The sequence below is a fragment of the Lutra lutra genome, chromosome 8 (genome assembly GCF_902655055.1).
Source record: "Lutra lutra chromosome 8, mLutLut1.2, whole genome shotgun sequence".
Classification (NCBI taxonomy): Eukaryota; Metazoa; Chordata; class Mammalia; order Carnivora; family Mustelidae; genus Lutra; species Lutra lutra.
In genome coordinates this window covers 144652266-144669476 of record NC_062285.1, presented here as the reverse complement: position 1 = coordinate 144669476, position 17211 = coordinate 144652266, and the positions used below count along the sequence as shown (strand labels likewise).

The window sequence follows — 17211 nt, the reverse complement described above, 5'->3', positions numbered from 1 at the left end:
AGCCACCAGGGACTTCAGACCATATGCGGGATTCCAATCCACCCGTGCAGTGTGGAAGACAAATGGAGTTGGGTGCACATGTGGGCCTCAAAGACCACGGTGGGGCTCTGAGAAGATGGAGGTTCTGTCTATAACCAGGGCTAGACGTGAAGCTGGAAGCATCAAGTCAGTGGACAGTCTGGGATCGATGTTCCAGAAAGCCAGAGGTCCTGGACTTCCACCCGGAAAGATGGCCCCAGTACAGAAGAGCCAATCATCTCAAGTTCCTGAGCTTCCAGTCTGTGGCACACAGGGCAGCTTAAGATGCCAAGAAGACCCGGGGCTGCAGAATGTCTCGGGACTAAACGGCATCAGGGCTGTCGGTGGGGAAGTGAGCGGAAGGGGTGTTTACTGTCCCGGGATGCCCACTGGGTGAAGAGAGGGACAGGCCTGAAGCTGAAATCAGAGGAACCCGGGGGCCAAGGCTCAGAGGTGTGACCCCCAGGTGGCCAAGGCTATTACTCTGGGGCTTCTGTCAGGAATGGTCCTGGGAAGAAGGCAGCCCCACCCAGATGTCAGGACTTCCACACTTTGAACACCCTTCTAAGAGACAGTGTCACTAGCAGTTCAGCATGAAACGAAGGTGAGTGCTAGATTCTGGCCATAGCTAACCGCAGAGCAAGAGCGGCGAGGGGAAGACGCCAGGGTCCCCACCAGCCACACAGAGTCCACGTGGCCACAGCATCCCCTGATCGGCCCCCGGCCTGGAGCCAGAAGCCAAGGGTGGGCAGTGGGGCCCGCTCCCCAGGGCTGTGGTTTCACCCAGGTCTGAGGGCAGGAGGGGGGCACCGAGGGAGAAAGGAAGTGTGAGCGGGAGCAGAAAGGAGTGCAGGGGGGAGTGGAAACGGGAAGGCAGGGCAGAGGGATGGCCCAGGAGGCAGGACTGATCCAGTGGCACTGTGGGGACTCCGGCATCAGGGATTTCAGAGAACGCATGCTGTCCAGGGTACACGTGACCCGTTAAGGTGTCAGTCTAACGAATGAACACGCGTGCAAAGGGACTACCGCTGTCACCAGAAGGGCTTTAACAACGGAGGCTCCAGACTACAGTGAACAGAGACTCAGGCTTAGGGCCAGACACACACCACCACCTCCTGACTGCAGCGGCCTTCCTCACACGCTTCGTTCTACCGCCTGGAAGATGGAGAGTTTACTGCTGTCCTTCCAGCAGAACTGCTGCAGAGGTGAAAAAATGGGACCTGACGTTTTCTAGGGTAGCATCTGGCACTCTTTTAAAAAAGCTTATTTATTGAGAGAGAGAGAGAGAGCAGGGAAAGGGGCCCCGGGAGAACCTCCGGCAGACCCCCCACTGAATGTGGCGTCTGACACGGGGCACGATCCCACAGCCCTGAGATCATGACCTGAGATGAAGTCAAGAGTCGGACGCCCAAACGACCACGCCCCTGAGGTGCCCCTAGCACCTGGCACTCCCATTTCCCACAAAGGGCCTGACTGAGCACACAAAGTGAGAGCCCGCCATGCTGCAGGCCTGAGCTCCGCGCTTCAAGGTGACGCCGCGTCTCCCCCTTGTCATGTCACAGGGGAAGGGCTGACGTTCACAGGAGGGAAGGGGCTGGTCGCAGACTACCGAGCTCAGACGCAGCAGCTGAGAGGTGGGGTCCAGGGTCCTCCTGCCCCAAGCTGATGCCAGCGAATGAAGCCAGGTGCTGAAGTTGGGAAGGGCCATGTCACAGGGACCTCTGTTGTTTTAGGTCATCTGGCATCTGGAACCCAAGAACCACCCTCCCTCACGCTCAGCATCTGTCTGCTAGGTGAGGCAACCCCAAGCCTCGGCTCCCAGGACAGAGATGACTCGGGCCTGGCCAGCGGGAGCCTCACTTCTCCCCGACCCCAGTGATTCATTCAGAGGAAAGCAGGGGACCCGCGTGACGCCAGTCAGAGGCTGGAGGTCTGTAAAAAGTACCGAGCAAAAGAAGCTTACTTTCCCATGGACCCGTGGAGGAGAAGGGATGTGAAGTCTGCAGCTGCGAGCCTTGCCCTTCCCCAGCCCGCGTCCAGAAGAGAAAACAAACCAGCATCCTGGTGCCACCCAGAGCCACGGAAGAAGAGATCCTTCCCCTGACAGAGGAGAAATGGCAAGGACACCCAGACGCCCACGGGAGCCGGCAGAGCAGATGACAAGACGCGGGCTCACCTGAGCCTGACCGTGGGGTTCAAGAACCAGTAACCCTGCACCGACCGTGCACCTGTCCCTCGGTGGTCTCGGTCTTATGCCGCCTCCCTAGATCTCACATCACAAAAGACAGTGCTTGCGTTCGGCTCAGTTCTTCCATCTGTTCAGCAAATGTTTATTGAGGGCCTGCACGGTACCAGGCACGGTGCTGCCCACTTTAAATGGCTTTAATTTGCATTGGGGCCAAGGGACACAGAGGAATGGAGGGCCTGTCGAGGGAGGAGAAGCAGAGATGAAGACAGGGGCTGGTCGGGGGGTGGGGGGGTTGTCAGGGAACCACTGCCCTCAGGGGCCAGGTCCTGCAGAGGCCCAGGATCTGGACGGCTCATCCCAAATGGACACCCCTGGCCATGCCTCCTCTCGGGGCATTTTCAACAGTGCCCTGCTGGAAAGAGGGCTTTCACATTCAGCTGGAAGCTGGAAGAGGCAGAATGGGGAGAGAGCCCCCGAGCAAGCGCCCGAGATGACAGGAGCTGAGGGACAACATTCCTGGACTACTTAGGAGAGGCACCGCAAGCTCCCCAAGCCCCAGTTCATCTTTTGAAGAAGGTAAATCAGAAAAGCCTCTGTGAGTAAGACCCGAAACCCTCACTGCTTTGGGAAGTCTGCCTTCCAAGGCCAACAGGAAAGGGCCTGCTAGGCTAGTCTTCAGGGAACGAGAAGGAGGAGCCAGGTGGTGGCACCCCACACACTCCCCAAAGAGCCAGAAGAGGGAGGAGGGCCTAAGGGGCACAGAAGGCAAAGGCAGCTTGAAGAGGGCTGACAAGGGCCAGCCAGGGGATGACCAGCTCTGCCTCAGACCGGCACCAGTGGGCAGGAACCAGCTCTCCCACATAGTTATGGAGCCCACAGGCCCAAGAGGCCCTTTCAGGAGCAGAGCCCTGGGAATGGGGTCCTCAAGGAAATGTCCAAGGGATCAGCCCAGGGGCTCTGGTGGCTCTCTCTGCCAGAGCAGCACCCCAGCCCCTTGCTCAGCCCCTCCCCTCTTGGGTCCCCACCCTGGCTAGGAGGTAGGAAGAGAAGACAGACAGACAGACAGGGGAAGTATGGAGAAAGCGAGAGGGCAGATAGAGGGTGCAGAGGCAGTGTGACTTCCACCAAAGAACGGCTTCTAAAGGCACTCTGAAAACCATGCACTGGACTCTGTTTAAGGGACACGGAGGCAGAGCGAGAGACAGCAAACAGGATGCTGGTGGTGTGTCCTAAAAGGAAAAGGAATCCGTGTTCCCTAAGCCTCCAAAGGAAGCAAGGCCAGAGGCAGCTCCAGGAGTGGTGGTACCAGCCATGTGGCCGTGGGGGGTGGGGGGCAACTCCAGAATGGACCAGAGAACAACCCTTAACAGCCGAGGCAGCTTTAGTCAGGAGCAAGAGAGTGACAGCCCACGGGAACCTGCGGCAGGGAGTCTCCAGGAGGGCTGTGGAGGTGTTCACGCCCCGCCGGGGCCCCTCCTCGGCAGCCAGCTCCCACTCCCAGCACCAACAGGGATGGAGAGAACAGCAGCCCTGACATTTCAGATCCCTGAAAGAGACTTCTGTCTCAGACGGACAGCAAGGGCGAATGGAGGACAGACATGGACAGGAAGGGATGCCACAGACAGGTAAGGGGTAGGATAGGATGGACTGTGGAGGGGGAACAGAGGATACCATGGACGCACGGGAGGAAGACCACAGAGGGGCTGTGGACCCAGGACAGGACCCTCCCCACACCGCCCTGCTCACCGAGCTGCCGCGATGGGCGACTTCTTGGCAGGGTCCAGCAGGCCGCCCAGGCCACCAGCCGGCTCTTCCCCCAGGGAGCGTGTGTCTTTGTTCAGCTGCTGCAGGCGGGAGCTGAGCTCACTGATCACAGCTGGTTTGTCATCTTCGGGCCCAGGGAGCCCCCGGCTCTCCACGGGGTCCCCCCACAGCTTGGACCTTCTCTGGAAGAGGTAGCGAGGGCGAGCAGACCCGGCAGCGGGGGCCAGCCCAGCGGAGGCGGCATGGTGCTGCTGGGCCATGAGCTCGCTGTCCGAGGACTGCTTCAGCAGCGGGTCCCTGAAGGTCACCGGCCCCTTCCCCAGCGGGGACTTGAGCTTGGGCTTGGGAGGCACTGGCGGCTTCTCGAGTAGAAAAGTGTGTCCATCGGCGAAGGAGGTGTGGGTGTCGGTGAGCTCCCCGCTCTCCGAGCTCAGGGTGGACATGCTGGACACCGTGGAGATAGTGCTCGTGGTCTCCAGGTGGGGGTCGCTGGAGCTGCGCGTGTCAGCCTCCTCCACCCCTGAGTCAGCCGCAGACTCAGGGGCAGGGGGTGGCTCGCTGCTCGGCTTCCCTGAGGCCGGGCCTGGCACCGTGGTGGGCGAGGGACCTGGGCCAGGAAGTGGGGTGGCCAGCAGGACCCCGTTGGCAAACTCTTCGGGAGGCGGCACCAGCCCAATGCGGGCCAGCTCCTCCCTGGTCTCCTCGTCACTGGAGGACAGCTGGGCAGGCGGCAGGTTCACAGCAAATACCAGCTCTGGCTCCTCCTCAGAGCTGCCCTGGCCTGGCCCGGGATCGCTGGGCGGGGCGCTGCCAGGGGGCTGAGCCCGAGGGCTAGCCAGGGGCTCTGCCACCACTGCTGACTGCGTGGGGGTGGGGGCCAGCTCTGGGGTGCCCGGATGCTCCTCTTCAGCCGCCAGCCCACTGGGCTCCTGCCCATTGCTGGTGGCGTGCACGACGATGAGGCCGGCTGGGCGCTGCAGGGATGTGTCCAGGACACTGAGGATCATGGACTTCTTGTCCTCCGGTGACTTACGCTCCTCCCGGGGTGCTTTCTCCGGCTCCCTGCGAGCAGGCACAGGAACCCAGGCCGGGCTCCTCGGGGAGAAGGCTGGGGAGGCCAGGGCCCCTCGCTCAGAGTCTCGGGCCTGGACATCCACAAACAGGGGCCCAGGGCGGTCAGTGTCAGGGCTGTGCACCGGCGTGGGAGACCGGGAGGGTGCCTGGGAGGCCAGAGCCCGTTCCCGGGCAGCCAGGGCCAGGGCCAGGGGGGAGCTGGGGTCCAGGGGCTTGCCGGTGAGTGGGTGGATGAAGGTGGAGCCTGAAGGCCCAAGGCTTGGGCCGCTGACCAATGGCTTCAGAGCAGAGACGGGGGAGGGCAGGAGCAGGTCACGGCCGGCGGTGGGGCCGGTCCCCAGAAGGCGCTCATCGATGGAGCGGGAGGGCTGCAGGGAGGGCAGGTCGGCACTGGGCGGGCTGCCCTCGATGGCTCCCACCGACAGGAACACGGTGGAGCGGCGCCGCTCCTCCAGCCGCCGGTCCTTGCCGGGACCCGGGCCCCCATAGGCGAGGCCGGGGCTGTCCGCAAGACCGTAGTCGAGACCGCCTGGCCGAGGCCCCCGGTGCGTTGGGGAGGGCTCGCGGGCGAAGCTGCCGCCAGTCGGGCCCGGGCTGCCCACGGCCAGGGCCGCACGCTCCTGGGCATCTTCCACCTGGAGCTGCTTCACCAGCGGGCTCTTGCGGCGCTGAGGCTTGGAGGGCGCGAAGATGCTGGCGCTGAAGGCGCCCAGGTTGGCATAGGGGCTGTCGGGCCCTGGCGGCCGCGGCCGGCGCTTGGGACGTTCTGGCGGGGTGGCCGCAGGCGGCGGCCGGGGCACTTCGCCCATCTCCGGCGCGGAATCCTGCAGGATGATCATGGAACGTGCGCGCTTCTGCCGCTCGGGGTAGGGCAGCGGCCCCAGGGGCGCGCCGGGATCATATAGGCCTGCGGCCCCAGCGCCCAGGCGCGCTTCCAAGCCGGGCTTGAAGCTGGAGCGCACTGTGTCGTAGGCTCGGCCTGGAGGGGGCGGCGGCGAGAAGGCGGGGGGCGGCCCGGAGTCGAAGTAGTAGGGAGCGGGTGGGGGTGGCGGCGCGGTCTGCGGCGGGGGCGGGATGCCGCGGCCCTCGCGCACAGGGTCTTGCATCGAAGTGCTCCTCGGGAAGCGTCCCTCCAGCAGGGACGCCAGCTTCTCGTCCTCCCCTGCGGACAGAGCAGGTCCAGTAAGACGAGGCCCTCGCTGACTCCAGCGCCCACCCTCTGCAGAGGGCAGCCGTGGTCCCAGACACAAGGATTGCAAAGACACCCCCGTAGAAATTGGCGCGAAGCGCTAACTAGTCAGGGAGGGCTTGGAGGCTGGGGTTGGAGACCAAAAGGGGAGGCGGAGAGCCCAGAGCATGGAATCCGAGGAAGGCCCCCAGTCTGGGTTCCTCTCCCAACACCCAGGCTCTGCACCCCAAGCCCCCGGCTGGGTTGGGAGGGCTCTTGGGAAGACTTGGGGAAGGTATTAGTTCTGATACAAGGCCAAGGAGGGCTCCACCAATGGACTGAGAAAGGACTCAGGTATACCGGGTTGGAGCCAAGACCTGCCCAAGCCCCACCACACTGAGAGGGCCCAAAAAGCGTCCCCAGTCGTGAAGACAGAGCTGCAGAGAAGAGGCAGGCAGCTGGCTTCCATCCCAGACTGAGCAAGGCCACACCACAACAGTGGAACGAGCAGGTGTTGCTGGGAGTTCCCTGGTGGCAACCAGAGATGGGAGGAAGGGAGAAGGTCAAAAATTAGGGGGACACGCTCCCAGAGCAGGAGTGGTACGACTGTAGTCACAGGGGAAGCCGACTGTGGCCACCTGTGCCATGCATCTGGCAGAAAGATAGCTGGTGCCCAGATGAGAAGGTGCTCTGGGAAGAGATAAGCCCAGAGACGCTCCATCCCAGAGACCCAGATGGACTGACTGAGAGACACTGCCCGGTCACTGTGGTAACCTTCGTGGTTAAATCTCAGTAACGCTGAGTGAAAAGGAAGGAGGAAGAATTAAAATGGAATTTTAGACTAACCACCTGATACACGTTTGAGTTTTACTCCCTATTGCCTGTGTGACCCCAGGCCAGGCCCTGAGCCCCTCTGAAACTCAATTATCTCATGAGCAACACAGTCTTAAAATGACACCCACTCTGTCTGCCTCGATGTGCACAAGTAAGGCTCTGCGCAAGACTTGGGCTGGAATTCTCAGGGCCCTCTCTGTCCTCTGCCAGACCAGAACCTGGCAAGACCCCCCAGGTGTCCTAATGGACACGGTGTGGACCCCTGTGCTACAGGTGTGTTCCATTAGGCTGCAAGTGTTTGCTGGATCTGAGGAGAGTGGATGAATGGCCCATCCGTGCGGACACACACAGTGTCTGGCAGAGTGCCTTGGGGATCTACACCTGGCTTCACTCCGTGCTTGGTCACATTTTTATGAACTCGCTACCGTGCAGATTGCCTATTCCCAGCCACCCCCTCCTTTAGCCACTGGTTTGGTTGGCTCAGGCCTCCAACACCAAGCTACTGCCATCTTGTCCTGCACTACAGCTCTTGGACCCCAGGCACAGCAGAGATGGGCCTTCCTGGAAAGACTGAGGCTCAAACTCCAGTATTAGGGTTACCAGCTGGTGTTCCTTAACCTCCTGACATACCAGTTCCCTAACTTCGGGAGGAGTGCTAGCCCCTGTGCTGGGGTGCCAGTGCGGGGGCCATTTAAAGCATGCAGCACAGGACTGAGCACCTAGAAGGGTCCGGCGAGGAGGCTGAGTTCCCCATTCGTTGTCACCATTTTTAATCTGCCACCCCCTCCACTGGACACGGACGTTGAAGCCGGGTTCATTGCAGGTCTCCTCCCCACTGCACTTACTGTACTGCACGTGAGCACCCACTGAGCTCCCCTAAGCAGATTCGCCGTGCCGAATTCTAACTTAGGGTGCAGACAAGTCACTTGGCTGGGATGAAACGGTGAATCAGTTCTGTCACCAGCCCAGGTAATCTGGTAACACCTCCCCAACAAACACAGCAAGCATTTCTCCAACATTTACTGTGTGCCAGCTTCAGGGCGCAGAGCCTGTGTCTACCAACAATTCCAGCAGCTGTTGCCTGTCCTGTGCCCGGAGGACAGCCCACTGGGTCAGCCTCAGAGCAGCCTTGAAGGCAGGCACGAGAGTCCTCAAGTTACTGATCGGGACCCTGAAGTTTCAAGGACCAAATCATGTGCCCAGGGCCACAAGGGGGGGAAACCCTGGGAATCTGACACCTCAGCCAACATGTTGGTGATGAGCAGCAGGCCAGGGCCAGGAGACTGAAGATGAAGCCCTCTCAGTCACTCATGGAGTCTGCACAGGAGGGCCCAGGAGGAACCCCACCAAGAGGCTCACATCCTACAGGGCAGACACTGAGATCTGGACCCGTGGTGGTCAGTCCCGGCATTGGGCTAGGCTGAGGGACAGGCCATCTGGGCAGAGTGAGGGCAGGTGCGAAATAGCAAATTCTGGTACACCTGCTAAGAGGGAAATGGAGACGAATGCCTCCCAGATGAAGTAGGAGAGACCTGGGGCCGGTCCACAGGATCCCAAGGCAATGAAGAGCCCCTGTGGGTCAACCAGAGGGACGTAGGGTGATGTCTACTCTGCAGAAAGCCCCCATTGGCCAGGCGTGAGCAATGGGCTGGCCTGATATCTTACCAGAAGACGGGTAAGGCAGCTGTGTGACCTTGGGCAAGTCATTTTACCTCTTTACCTGTTTCCTCATCTGTAATACAGAGGTATTAATAATATTACCTCAACAGGGTCACTGAGTCTTAAATGAGCCAGTGTGCAGGAAACAGTGTTGTAGTAAGTGCTAAGTAAGCATTACTTGGGTGGTGAACAGATCACGGGTGTGGTGGGCACACATGGCAGACGACGGACAAGTGGACGGGTCTGTAGGTGAACGGATGCACAGGTGGGCAGGGGAGGGTGCCTAGATGCGATGAGCAGTGGGTGGGGCTTGTGAGATGACCCGGTCAAGAGAGATGGCTAAGTGGGGATGTGAGAGCAGTGCTGGGCATGATGAGGTCCCAAGGAGACAGGTGCAGAAGGCAAAGAAACTAAGGACATAGCTCTTCAAAGGACCCACACTTAGTGGGGTGTGTTTTGGGGCAGGGGGGCATTAAAGACTGAACAGCCTGAAAATGGAGGGAAGAACTGAGAAATGTCCTAAAGCCCTGGGAAGGTGAGTGTCATGGAGGAGGAAACAGAGAGACCAAATGCCAGCTGAGGTTGGAGGGACTGGTCATGTGTTCACTGGAAATACCCTGGGAACCACTGGTGCCCCGCTAGTGGGAGCAATTTCAGTTTTAGGTGGGGACAGAGCTAATCTGCCCCAGGCTGAGGAGCAGGTTGGGGACAAGGGACAGCACGTATAGGTGGCTTCTGGAGAAAACTGGTTGAGAAGGAGAAAAGAGATACAGAGCAATACCTAGGGCGAGGGGCAGGCAGGTTCAAAGGCAAGTCTAGGGTTAGAAACCTGACATATATTCACGCTACAGAGGAAGCAACCAGGATAGAAGACCCAGGGACAGGGATGCTGGTGTCTATAGAAGGCACAGGAAGGTGACACCAGAGGACAAGAGGAGCAGAAGGGGTGTGCACACGGGACGGGGCACGGTGGATGGGGGGCACATGGGGCAGGGAGCAGCGGGTGGGGGCACACGGGCGGGGAGTGGCAGGTGGGGCACACAGCATGGGGAGAGGTGGATGGAGTAAGGAAGCCTCAAGGGTCTCTTTTGGCACAGTATATCTGGACTGGGGGAAGGACTGACCCCATATATGCCCACAAACAAGGAGATTCCTAGGCTGTGACTTGCGAGAGCCAGTTCTCAGAGGGAAACTGGAAACCCCAGTAGAAGGAGTAGGGGAGACAGTGTCCTCCAGCCCCACATCCACCCCAGCCCCAGCCCCCATTCCTTTCCAGCCCCGTGCAGCCCCCAGCCCAGCCATACCTACAGACTTGGTCCGTGGAATCCCCTTCCGCAGGGAGCCGGGCAGCTTTTCTGGGCCTGGGAGGCCCTGGCGCTCAAACAAAGACTGTGGGAGTTGGGGGGTTACATGGAGGCACTGGGGCTCCCAGTTATCCATCCAGCCCCAGCCATCCTCCTCAGCCTGAGGTCAAACACCCCATGCACTAAATCCAGTGGGGCCAGCGCAGATGGGGCCTGTCCTAAGACTCAGACCCAGGTCCTGAGGTCTCCAGGGAGCAGGGCACAGCCAGTGGGGCCCTGGGCATAGAGTATGGATAGGGTTGATGTGGACGAGGCTGGAGGAGTCGCCCAGAAGATGCCAAGTGAGAGCAGTGGCAGGGGGCACACTGCGTCGTACCCTCCACAAGGCCGGGGCGCTCTAGGTGGTCCTGTGTGTGACTGTGCAGAAGATACTGACCCACAGCCAGGGCAGTGAGCACCCAGCCTTGTGTTAACCTGTGGCCATTTTAGGGGTTCAGATTTCCCCACGTGTGAGCAGAGAAGCCTTCACCCCCACCCCGGAGAGGAGGGTCCAAATGACGGGCTTCCACCCCAGAAGCACACACACACACCAGCGGGGGACAGGGAGCTCTGACCCCGTGCCCTCCAGCTGCTGGGGTGACTTACACTGATCTCGGCGGGGGTGATCCTCCGACTTGTGGGCCGCTGTTTGACGGTGGCAGCTCTGGAGTCGGCATCCGCGATGTCGGGCCTCAGCGCAGGCTCCGCGGCGGCTGCCAGGATCTCATCCAGTTTCTCTGCGCAGCCAAGGGAGGCACCGTCTCAGCAACCCGGACCCTAACTGGCTCCTTCCCTGTGCAGCCCCACTGCTGACTCCTCCCCGAAAGACTGGTCCACGTGGGGCTGCTCAGGGAGCCCCTGGACCCCGCCCACCTCACGTCCCTTCCTCCAGACCCAAGACCGGGAGCCAAGCAACATGCGTCCCATCTGAGTCCCGTGGCCGCTCTGTCCTCAGCAGCTGGGCCGGGTCACCCCTCCAGCCCCACTCCAGGAAAAGCCTGACTGACTACTGGGGAGAGGACCCGGGGAGGGGCAGCACTGTTCAGAGCCCGGGGACGTCCTGAATTTGTTTCCCTTCGCCCTCTCCCTTTTCTCCTCAGCACCTGGCGCTCCTCGTCTGTCGGGGCCACTGCACTGAGAGACAAGCTGTTCGTGCGGCTGCAGACCCAGGACAAACCCTGGTCTACACCCGGCGCCCACAGAAGATGCAAGTAAGTAAAGAACAAGTGAACAGGGGAGCCTTCTGAAAACAGAGCTCTCGGTCCCAGACTAGGGACCTAAAAAATAATGGCCCTAATGCAGATTAGGAGACCAGAGACCCTTGCCCCCCACCCCGTCTCCCCCCAAGAGCAGCCCCACCCTGGGGGAGAGGTGCTGAGACAGGAGGAAGGCACTGGGAGGGATGGTGCTGAAGGGGCTTCCACCAGCCACGGAGGAAGGTAAGGAGGAGGGCTGACAGAGAACAAGGCCCAGGAAGGGAGAAAGGCACCAGGAGGCCTCAGGCAGCGTTCAAACCCATCCTAAAGAAAAGCTGTGTTTGCTTATTTTTATTAAAGCTATTTCATGTTTTTACAAGTGGTGTTTTTGCTTATCACCATGGCTTGGAAATTTTGTTAGATACGTGTGTCCGAGAACGAGCAGCCGAGCCTGGACGCCTGGGGTGGGCACTCAGGTCAGCATGTGGGGTGCAGGAGGGGTGGGGGCCAGCTCCTGCCCACAGCAGCCCCACCTCACCCCCATCATCACTCAAGCTCTGAATCCCCAAGGCCTTAGAGGCTCTGGCAAGACTAGAGGACCCACACGTTCTGGTCACACTCGGCCTCACACAGAATGCCCCCATCAGAGGACACAGTCGGCCCCAACACCTCCTACTCAGCGGTCGCCATGGGGAAAGAAGTCAGCTCCTCCCAGCTGGCTGGCCCCCAACCCAGACCAGACCCATATCACGTACCCACTGTGTCCTGACTTAACCTCTCTGTGCCTCAGTTTCCTTATCTGATAAAGCAAGCGTTGAAAATGGCCGCTGCTTCCGTGTCTGCTGTAAGAACTGGCATGGACGTGAGAAGCGTCACACCTCCACCTGGCTCGGGGTGAGCCCTGAAAACATGCTGCCCCGCATCTCCCCAGAGAGCCTGTGGGCTCCCAGAATGTGCTGTGTGTCCAGCCTGGGCCCTGAGTAAATACGGGAGCTCAACAAAGGGGACAGCTCACCAGCAGAACCCTAACCCGCCTACAGACTAGCTCACAGGTCCTGTGCATGGCTCCTATCACCACCGAGAGGGCTCGAAAGAGGTCGTCTTCTTTATTTTCGTAAGGAAGCAAGGAATTTCCCTTTGGAAGCTGAACCCACCATCACCACCCTTGGTTCGGTCCTCGGTGACTTCTGGTTAGGAAAGCTTCCCATGACCCTTCTCTCATTCCTCCAAAACATACAGAGAAGATGCTGGTACCATCCTCATTCTACCCAAGAAGAAACGGAAGCTCTGAGAGATAACACGCTCCAGATCACAGATCAAGTAAGAGATCAGACTTAACCACCGTGTTATCCAGAAACCGCAGACATAAAGACACGAATGGATAAGAAACATTTCCACAGGGCATGAGTTCACCTGAGCTGTGGATTTTAGAGGCTGCATCTCTAGGTCCGGAAGAACGCAATCCCAGAAACCAAAGCAGTGCGTACATGAGGTCGGCAAAGCAAATGTTGTTGGAAAAGGGCGGGGGGGTGGGTGCTGAGGCTAGTCAAGAATTATTTCCAAAAGAGAAAAGAAGCAAGAATTCTGCAAACTACAAACTGGTGAGGTTGACAACAACATCCACCATTATTAGAAAATACACTCTTCAATAAAGTATTTTAGATAAAAGTATCTAAAATAAAGTATCTAAAATAAAGCATTTTAGATACTTTAAAAAAGAAAATGACGCCTGGGTGGCTCAGTCAGTTAAGCGTCTGCCTTCAGTTCAGGTCATGATCCCAGGATCCTGGGATCGAGCCCCACATCGGGTTCCTTGCTCAGTGGGGAGCCTGCTTCTCCCTCTCCTGCTCCCCTAGCTTGCATTCCCTCTCTCACTCTGTGTCTCTCTCTGTCAAATAAATAAATAAAATTTAAAAATCTTAAAAAAAAGGGGCGCCTGGGTGGCTCAGTGGGTTAAGCCGCTGCCTTCGGCTCAGGTCATGATCTCAGGGTCCTGGGATCGAGCCCCGCATCAGGCTCTCTGCTCAGCGGGGAGCCTGCTTCCTCCTCTCTCTCTGCCTGCCTCTCTGCCTGCTTGTGATCTCTCTCTGTCAAATAAATAAATAAAATCTTAAAAAAAAAAATCTTAAAAAAAAAAAAAGAAAGAAAGAAAGAAAATGAAGCCCATGAAGAACCAGGTCTGGGGCCTTGGGAAATGCACCCTCCCCTCAGCCGCACATACACTGGCTCTCAAGATTCCATCCACAGTGGGGACACAGCTCAGAACCCAAGCAGGAAGGAGGGCCCCAGGGGCGATGACCTGCCCATCACTTCCCCTCCAACTGGAAGAAGTATGCAGCCCACAGCCCAGCACCCTGAGAGCCCCGCTAATGAGCTAAGGGACAGAGCCAAAATATTCCAGAAATAGCTTGTACGTCTGCCTCACAGGGTGAAGAAAAGCATTCCTAGAGGACACCTAGTTTCAACACCTGGAAAGACACTGGGGAAAGCACCCAACCTGATTGGGGCAAGGAGCAATGGGAGAGCCCCGAGGGCAAGACTATAGGTCATGGTGGAGAGCCGGGGCCCAGACAGACGGGGCCAGCACAGCCCTGGCACAGGGAAGGCCCTGTGGATCCCAGAGTGAGGGGAGGGTGGGCCCCAGGCACACAGACGAAAGTGTGGATACATCTGCCTAGGGCCACAAAGCCACCACAGGCGTCCATCTGGCTCTGACTCCTGTTTAGCCAAAAATGAGTCCCCTGTGCACTTAAGAGATGGAGGAGGCTCACAGAGGCCAGGCCCTGAGATCTCACCAGAGGCTGGACCTCAGGCTCTGACCCCACAGGGAGGTTGCATTCCTCACAGCAAGGCTGGACACACAGAACATACCGGAAAGAGACTCAAAGGGTACAGGTGAGACCTGAAGGGAGCAACAGGGGGACATACGGGCCAGAGGAGCTCCGAGCTCCCTCCCCAGTGCTGCTCCGAAGGGGTGATCATCAGCACTGGGCTTGACCCCACAACAGGTCAGCACAGAAAGGGGAACCATACACCAGGCGCAAGGAGCCCCCAGAAAACGGGCAGAAAGGAGCAACATGGGCCAGAGCTGAGCACCCAGTCAGTGCTGCTGACCTCACTGGCCCAGTCACCATGCTCCCTAGGGAGACCCACAGCTGAGCACTCTGAACCCTTCTCCCACCTAGCTCCAGGACACCACACAGGCTATGGCCTCCACTGGGAGGCCCTCCCAGCTCTGCCTCACCAGGCTGCCTCAGTGGCCTTCACACCCCACCCTACCCCAACTCACCTGAGACCCCAAAGCCCACGGCTCTGCCTGCCAGGACACCCCCACACAGCCACACCCCTGGAACTCCCCATCTGTCCTTCCCTAGCTCCCTCTACTGTGCCCATACCAGATTCCCAGGAAGAAGGCCAACAGGAAGGTACAACCCAGGTTTCTAGACCACACTGACTTGAAATGGAACCTCCTCACATATCAGCACTTCCCTAGACAGGGATCAGGTAAAGCTGGGGCCTGGGGACGGAGCAGAAGACTCACCCCCTTTCCTTCTCCGAATGGAGGCTTGCAATCAAGAAACAGAGCAAAGGGGGTAAGAGGCAGGCTTCATCCCTCAGCATCCGGGCCCCCTTCCCACTCCCATGTCCCCATCTTCCCCATTTCCCACCCCTCCCAACAACCAGGACCCCCCAGATCCCCTACAACCCCTGGCCTACACCTCCCTATCAGCCCCGGAGTGGCAAATGTGCCCAAATGCCAAGGCGGTACATGGCCTGAAACTCAAGGTGGAAACCACTACAAGCTGGCACGTGTATTTGCATGCATGCAAATCCAGGCACATGCACACACACACACAAACACACACACATGCATAAGGGTGCTCATGCACACACAGACATGCTCACGTATCTGGGCATGTCCACACAATCAACTGTTTGTTCAGAAAAAAAAACACAACCGCCCCATCACCACCAAAAACAAGCTCAGAGGCTGCTAAGAGCTGCAGTGCTGTCTTGAGTGCCCCATGCACGGTGTTTCCACCAGACCATGGCCCATCAGGGCCACACACGGGCACGTCTCCTGCCCTGACGTTCTCATCACAAAAGAAAAAGGGACCCAAAAGTTCCAGACTTCTCATGGGAAAGCAGATCAACAGGAGGGACTCGGACCCGCCCAGGCCCTCCTGGCCTGCGTCTCCACTGATCTCTGCAGCCCCAGCACATTTCTGGCTCAAGCAGACGAACATGTGGTCACAAGGAACCCCCATGCTGGAGGGCACTGGGCGTGTCCCACTCTTCCCCCTCTTCCCACCACCCGACTCAGGAGGAGGGCTCCTCTCCCATCCTGTTCCTCTCAATCCTGTTTCTGCCAGCCACCTCAGGGCCTCATTTTCCGGGCATCACCTCTGCTCACAGTATCCCCCACCAGGGCGCTCCTCACCTCCTCTCCCTCCTGCAGGACCTGGCTTCTCCTCAACACCCACGAGCAGCGAGCAACCGTCTGGGCGTGAGTCCCCACCCGTGCCACCTGCCTTTTCTGCGGCCTCACACTTGCCTTTCTTCCCACGTGTTCAGGTCATCTTCTCAAGAGACCACAGCACCCTAACGGGCTCTACCACTTCTCAGCACCGTGGCCCAGAACCGGCGCATTCATGCTGTCGATAAACCCACAGGTCCAGTTTCTATCTGAGGAAAGCGCAACACCAGACCTGGGACAATCCTCAGGTACCTGGGGAAACCCTGATGCCGGCCTGGCCCCCTCAACCCTAGAGAAGGTCAGCCGCGATCTGACTTCCCGGGACATCTCCTCTGGAGGCAGCGGGGCTTCTCCTTCTCCAAATGGAGCTACAGGGAGAGTCTGGGTCCAGCTTCAACAAGAGCAATGACCCCTCCTCACCCAGCGGTGTGGATGGAGCCTCTGTGCGAAGCTGTCCCTTTGTCCTCCCCCACACTCCGCCGTTCAGGTACGAACTGCTGGAAACCACGCTGCGCTGAGGCAGCAGCAGTGAGCCCCTTGAGAAGACGAGAGTATACAGCACAGCCCTGCCGCCCAGCCGCAGGAGAAGCCAGACCAGTGCACAGAGACCAGAGGCTCTCCTGCTCACTGCTTCCTCCAGACAGAAGCATCCCAGGAAGCAGAAGGCAATTCTGCTTCCACAGGGCTCAGTCCGCTGGCCCCTGGATGCCCACACCCCTCTTCACGCAGAACTAGGAGGATCCCTTCTGAACGTGTAACTGAACATGGCTATGTGCCAGCCTCTGGAAGAAATGCCTACCTGGGACCCACCCACAAGAGCCTTGGTCTGGTGTCTAGCCAGACCCAGCTGCCTACTGGTACTGGTTTATCCATCAGTCTGGGCCCTCAACCAGTGAGACGGATCAGTTCCCGGTGATAAGTTTTGGACCCTTGTGACCCTGGGGCCAGAAGTCTGCTGGTTTCTCTGCCTCAGTCTTCAATGAGCAGGTTTAGCTAAGTACAGAATTCTAGGGGGGAAAGCATTTTGGTGCAAGACTTTTATTTTTCCATTGTCTTCTAGCATCTGCTACTGCTGCTGATGACAACTCTGGTGTTGTTCCTTTCTAAGTCATCCGGCTACTTTGGTAGTTAAGATCTTTGTCTATGATGTCATGAAGTTTTAGTGTGACAGGTCTAGATGCAGACTCATCTTTATTTCCTCGTTTGGAACTTACACTTCTTCAAAATGGAATTGCATGTCCTTGTTCAATTTCAGAAAATTCTTAGCCATTTACTCTTCAAATATTGCCTCTTTCCAATCAGTTAGTTCTTTTCCTCTAGAACTCTCATCATACTGGGATCTTCCCACTTGTCCTCCATTATCTTTCATATTCCCTTTGATAGTTCACTTCTCCCTATCTTTCTGTGTGCATTTTGGGTAATTTCCTCAGATTAACTTCTAATTTGCTGTTTCTCTCTTCAGCTGAATCTAGTGTACTGCTTATCCCACT

The 17211-nt window shown here is 58.3% G+C and overlaps 1 protein-coding gene across 4 annotated transcripts in view; it reads right to left on the bottom strand.

Annotated features, from left to right (window-relative positions):
- SHANK3 (SH3 and multiple ankyrin repeat domains 3) overlaps positions 1-17211 on the bottom strand; it is a 71894-nt gene that overhangs the window by 6879 nt on the left and 47804 nt on the right. For 3 of the 4 annotated variants that reach the window (XM_047739724.1, XM_047739723.1, XM_047739725.1), the window contains 4 exons: positions 14786-14809; positions 10655-10785; positions 10010-10094; positions 3953-6206 (listed from right to left, as the gene is read on the bottom strand). In XM_047739724.1, the coding sequence (XP_047595680.1) occupies positions 3953-6206; positions 10010-10094; positions 10655-10785; positions 14786-14809 (2494 nt within the window). The remainder of the gene's footprint in view (positions 1-3952; positions 6207-10009; positions 10095-10654; positions 10786-14785; positions 14810-17211) is intronic. The other variant, XM_047739726.1, reaches the window with a different exon arrangement.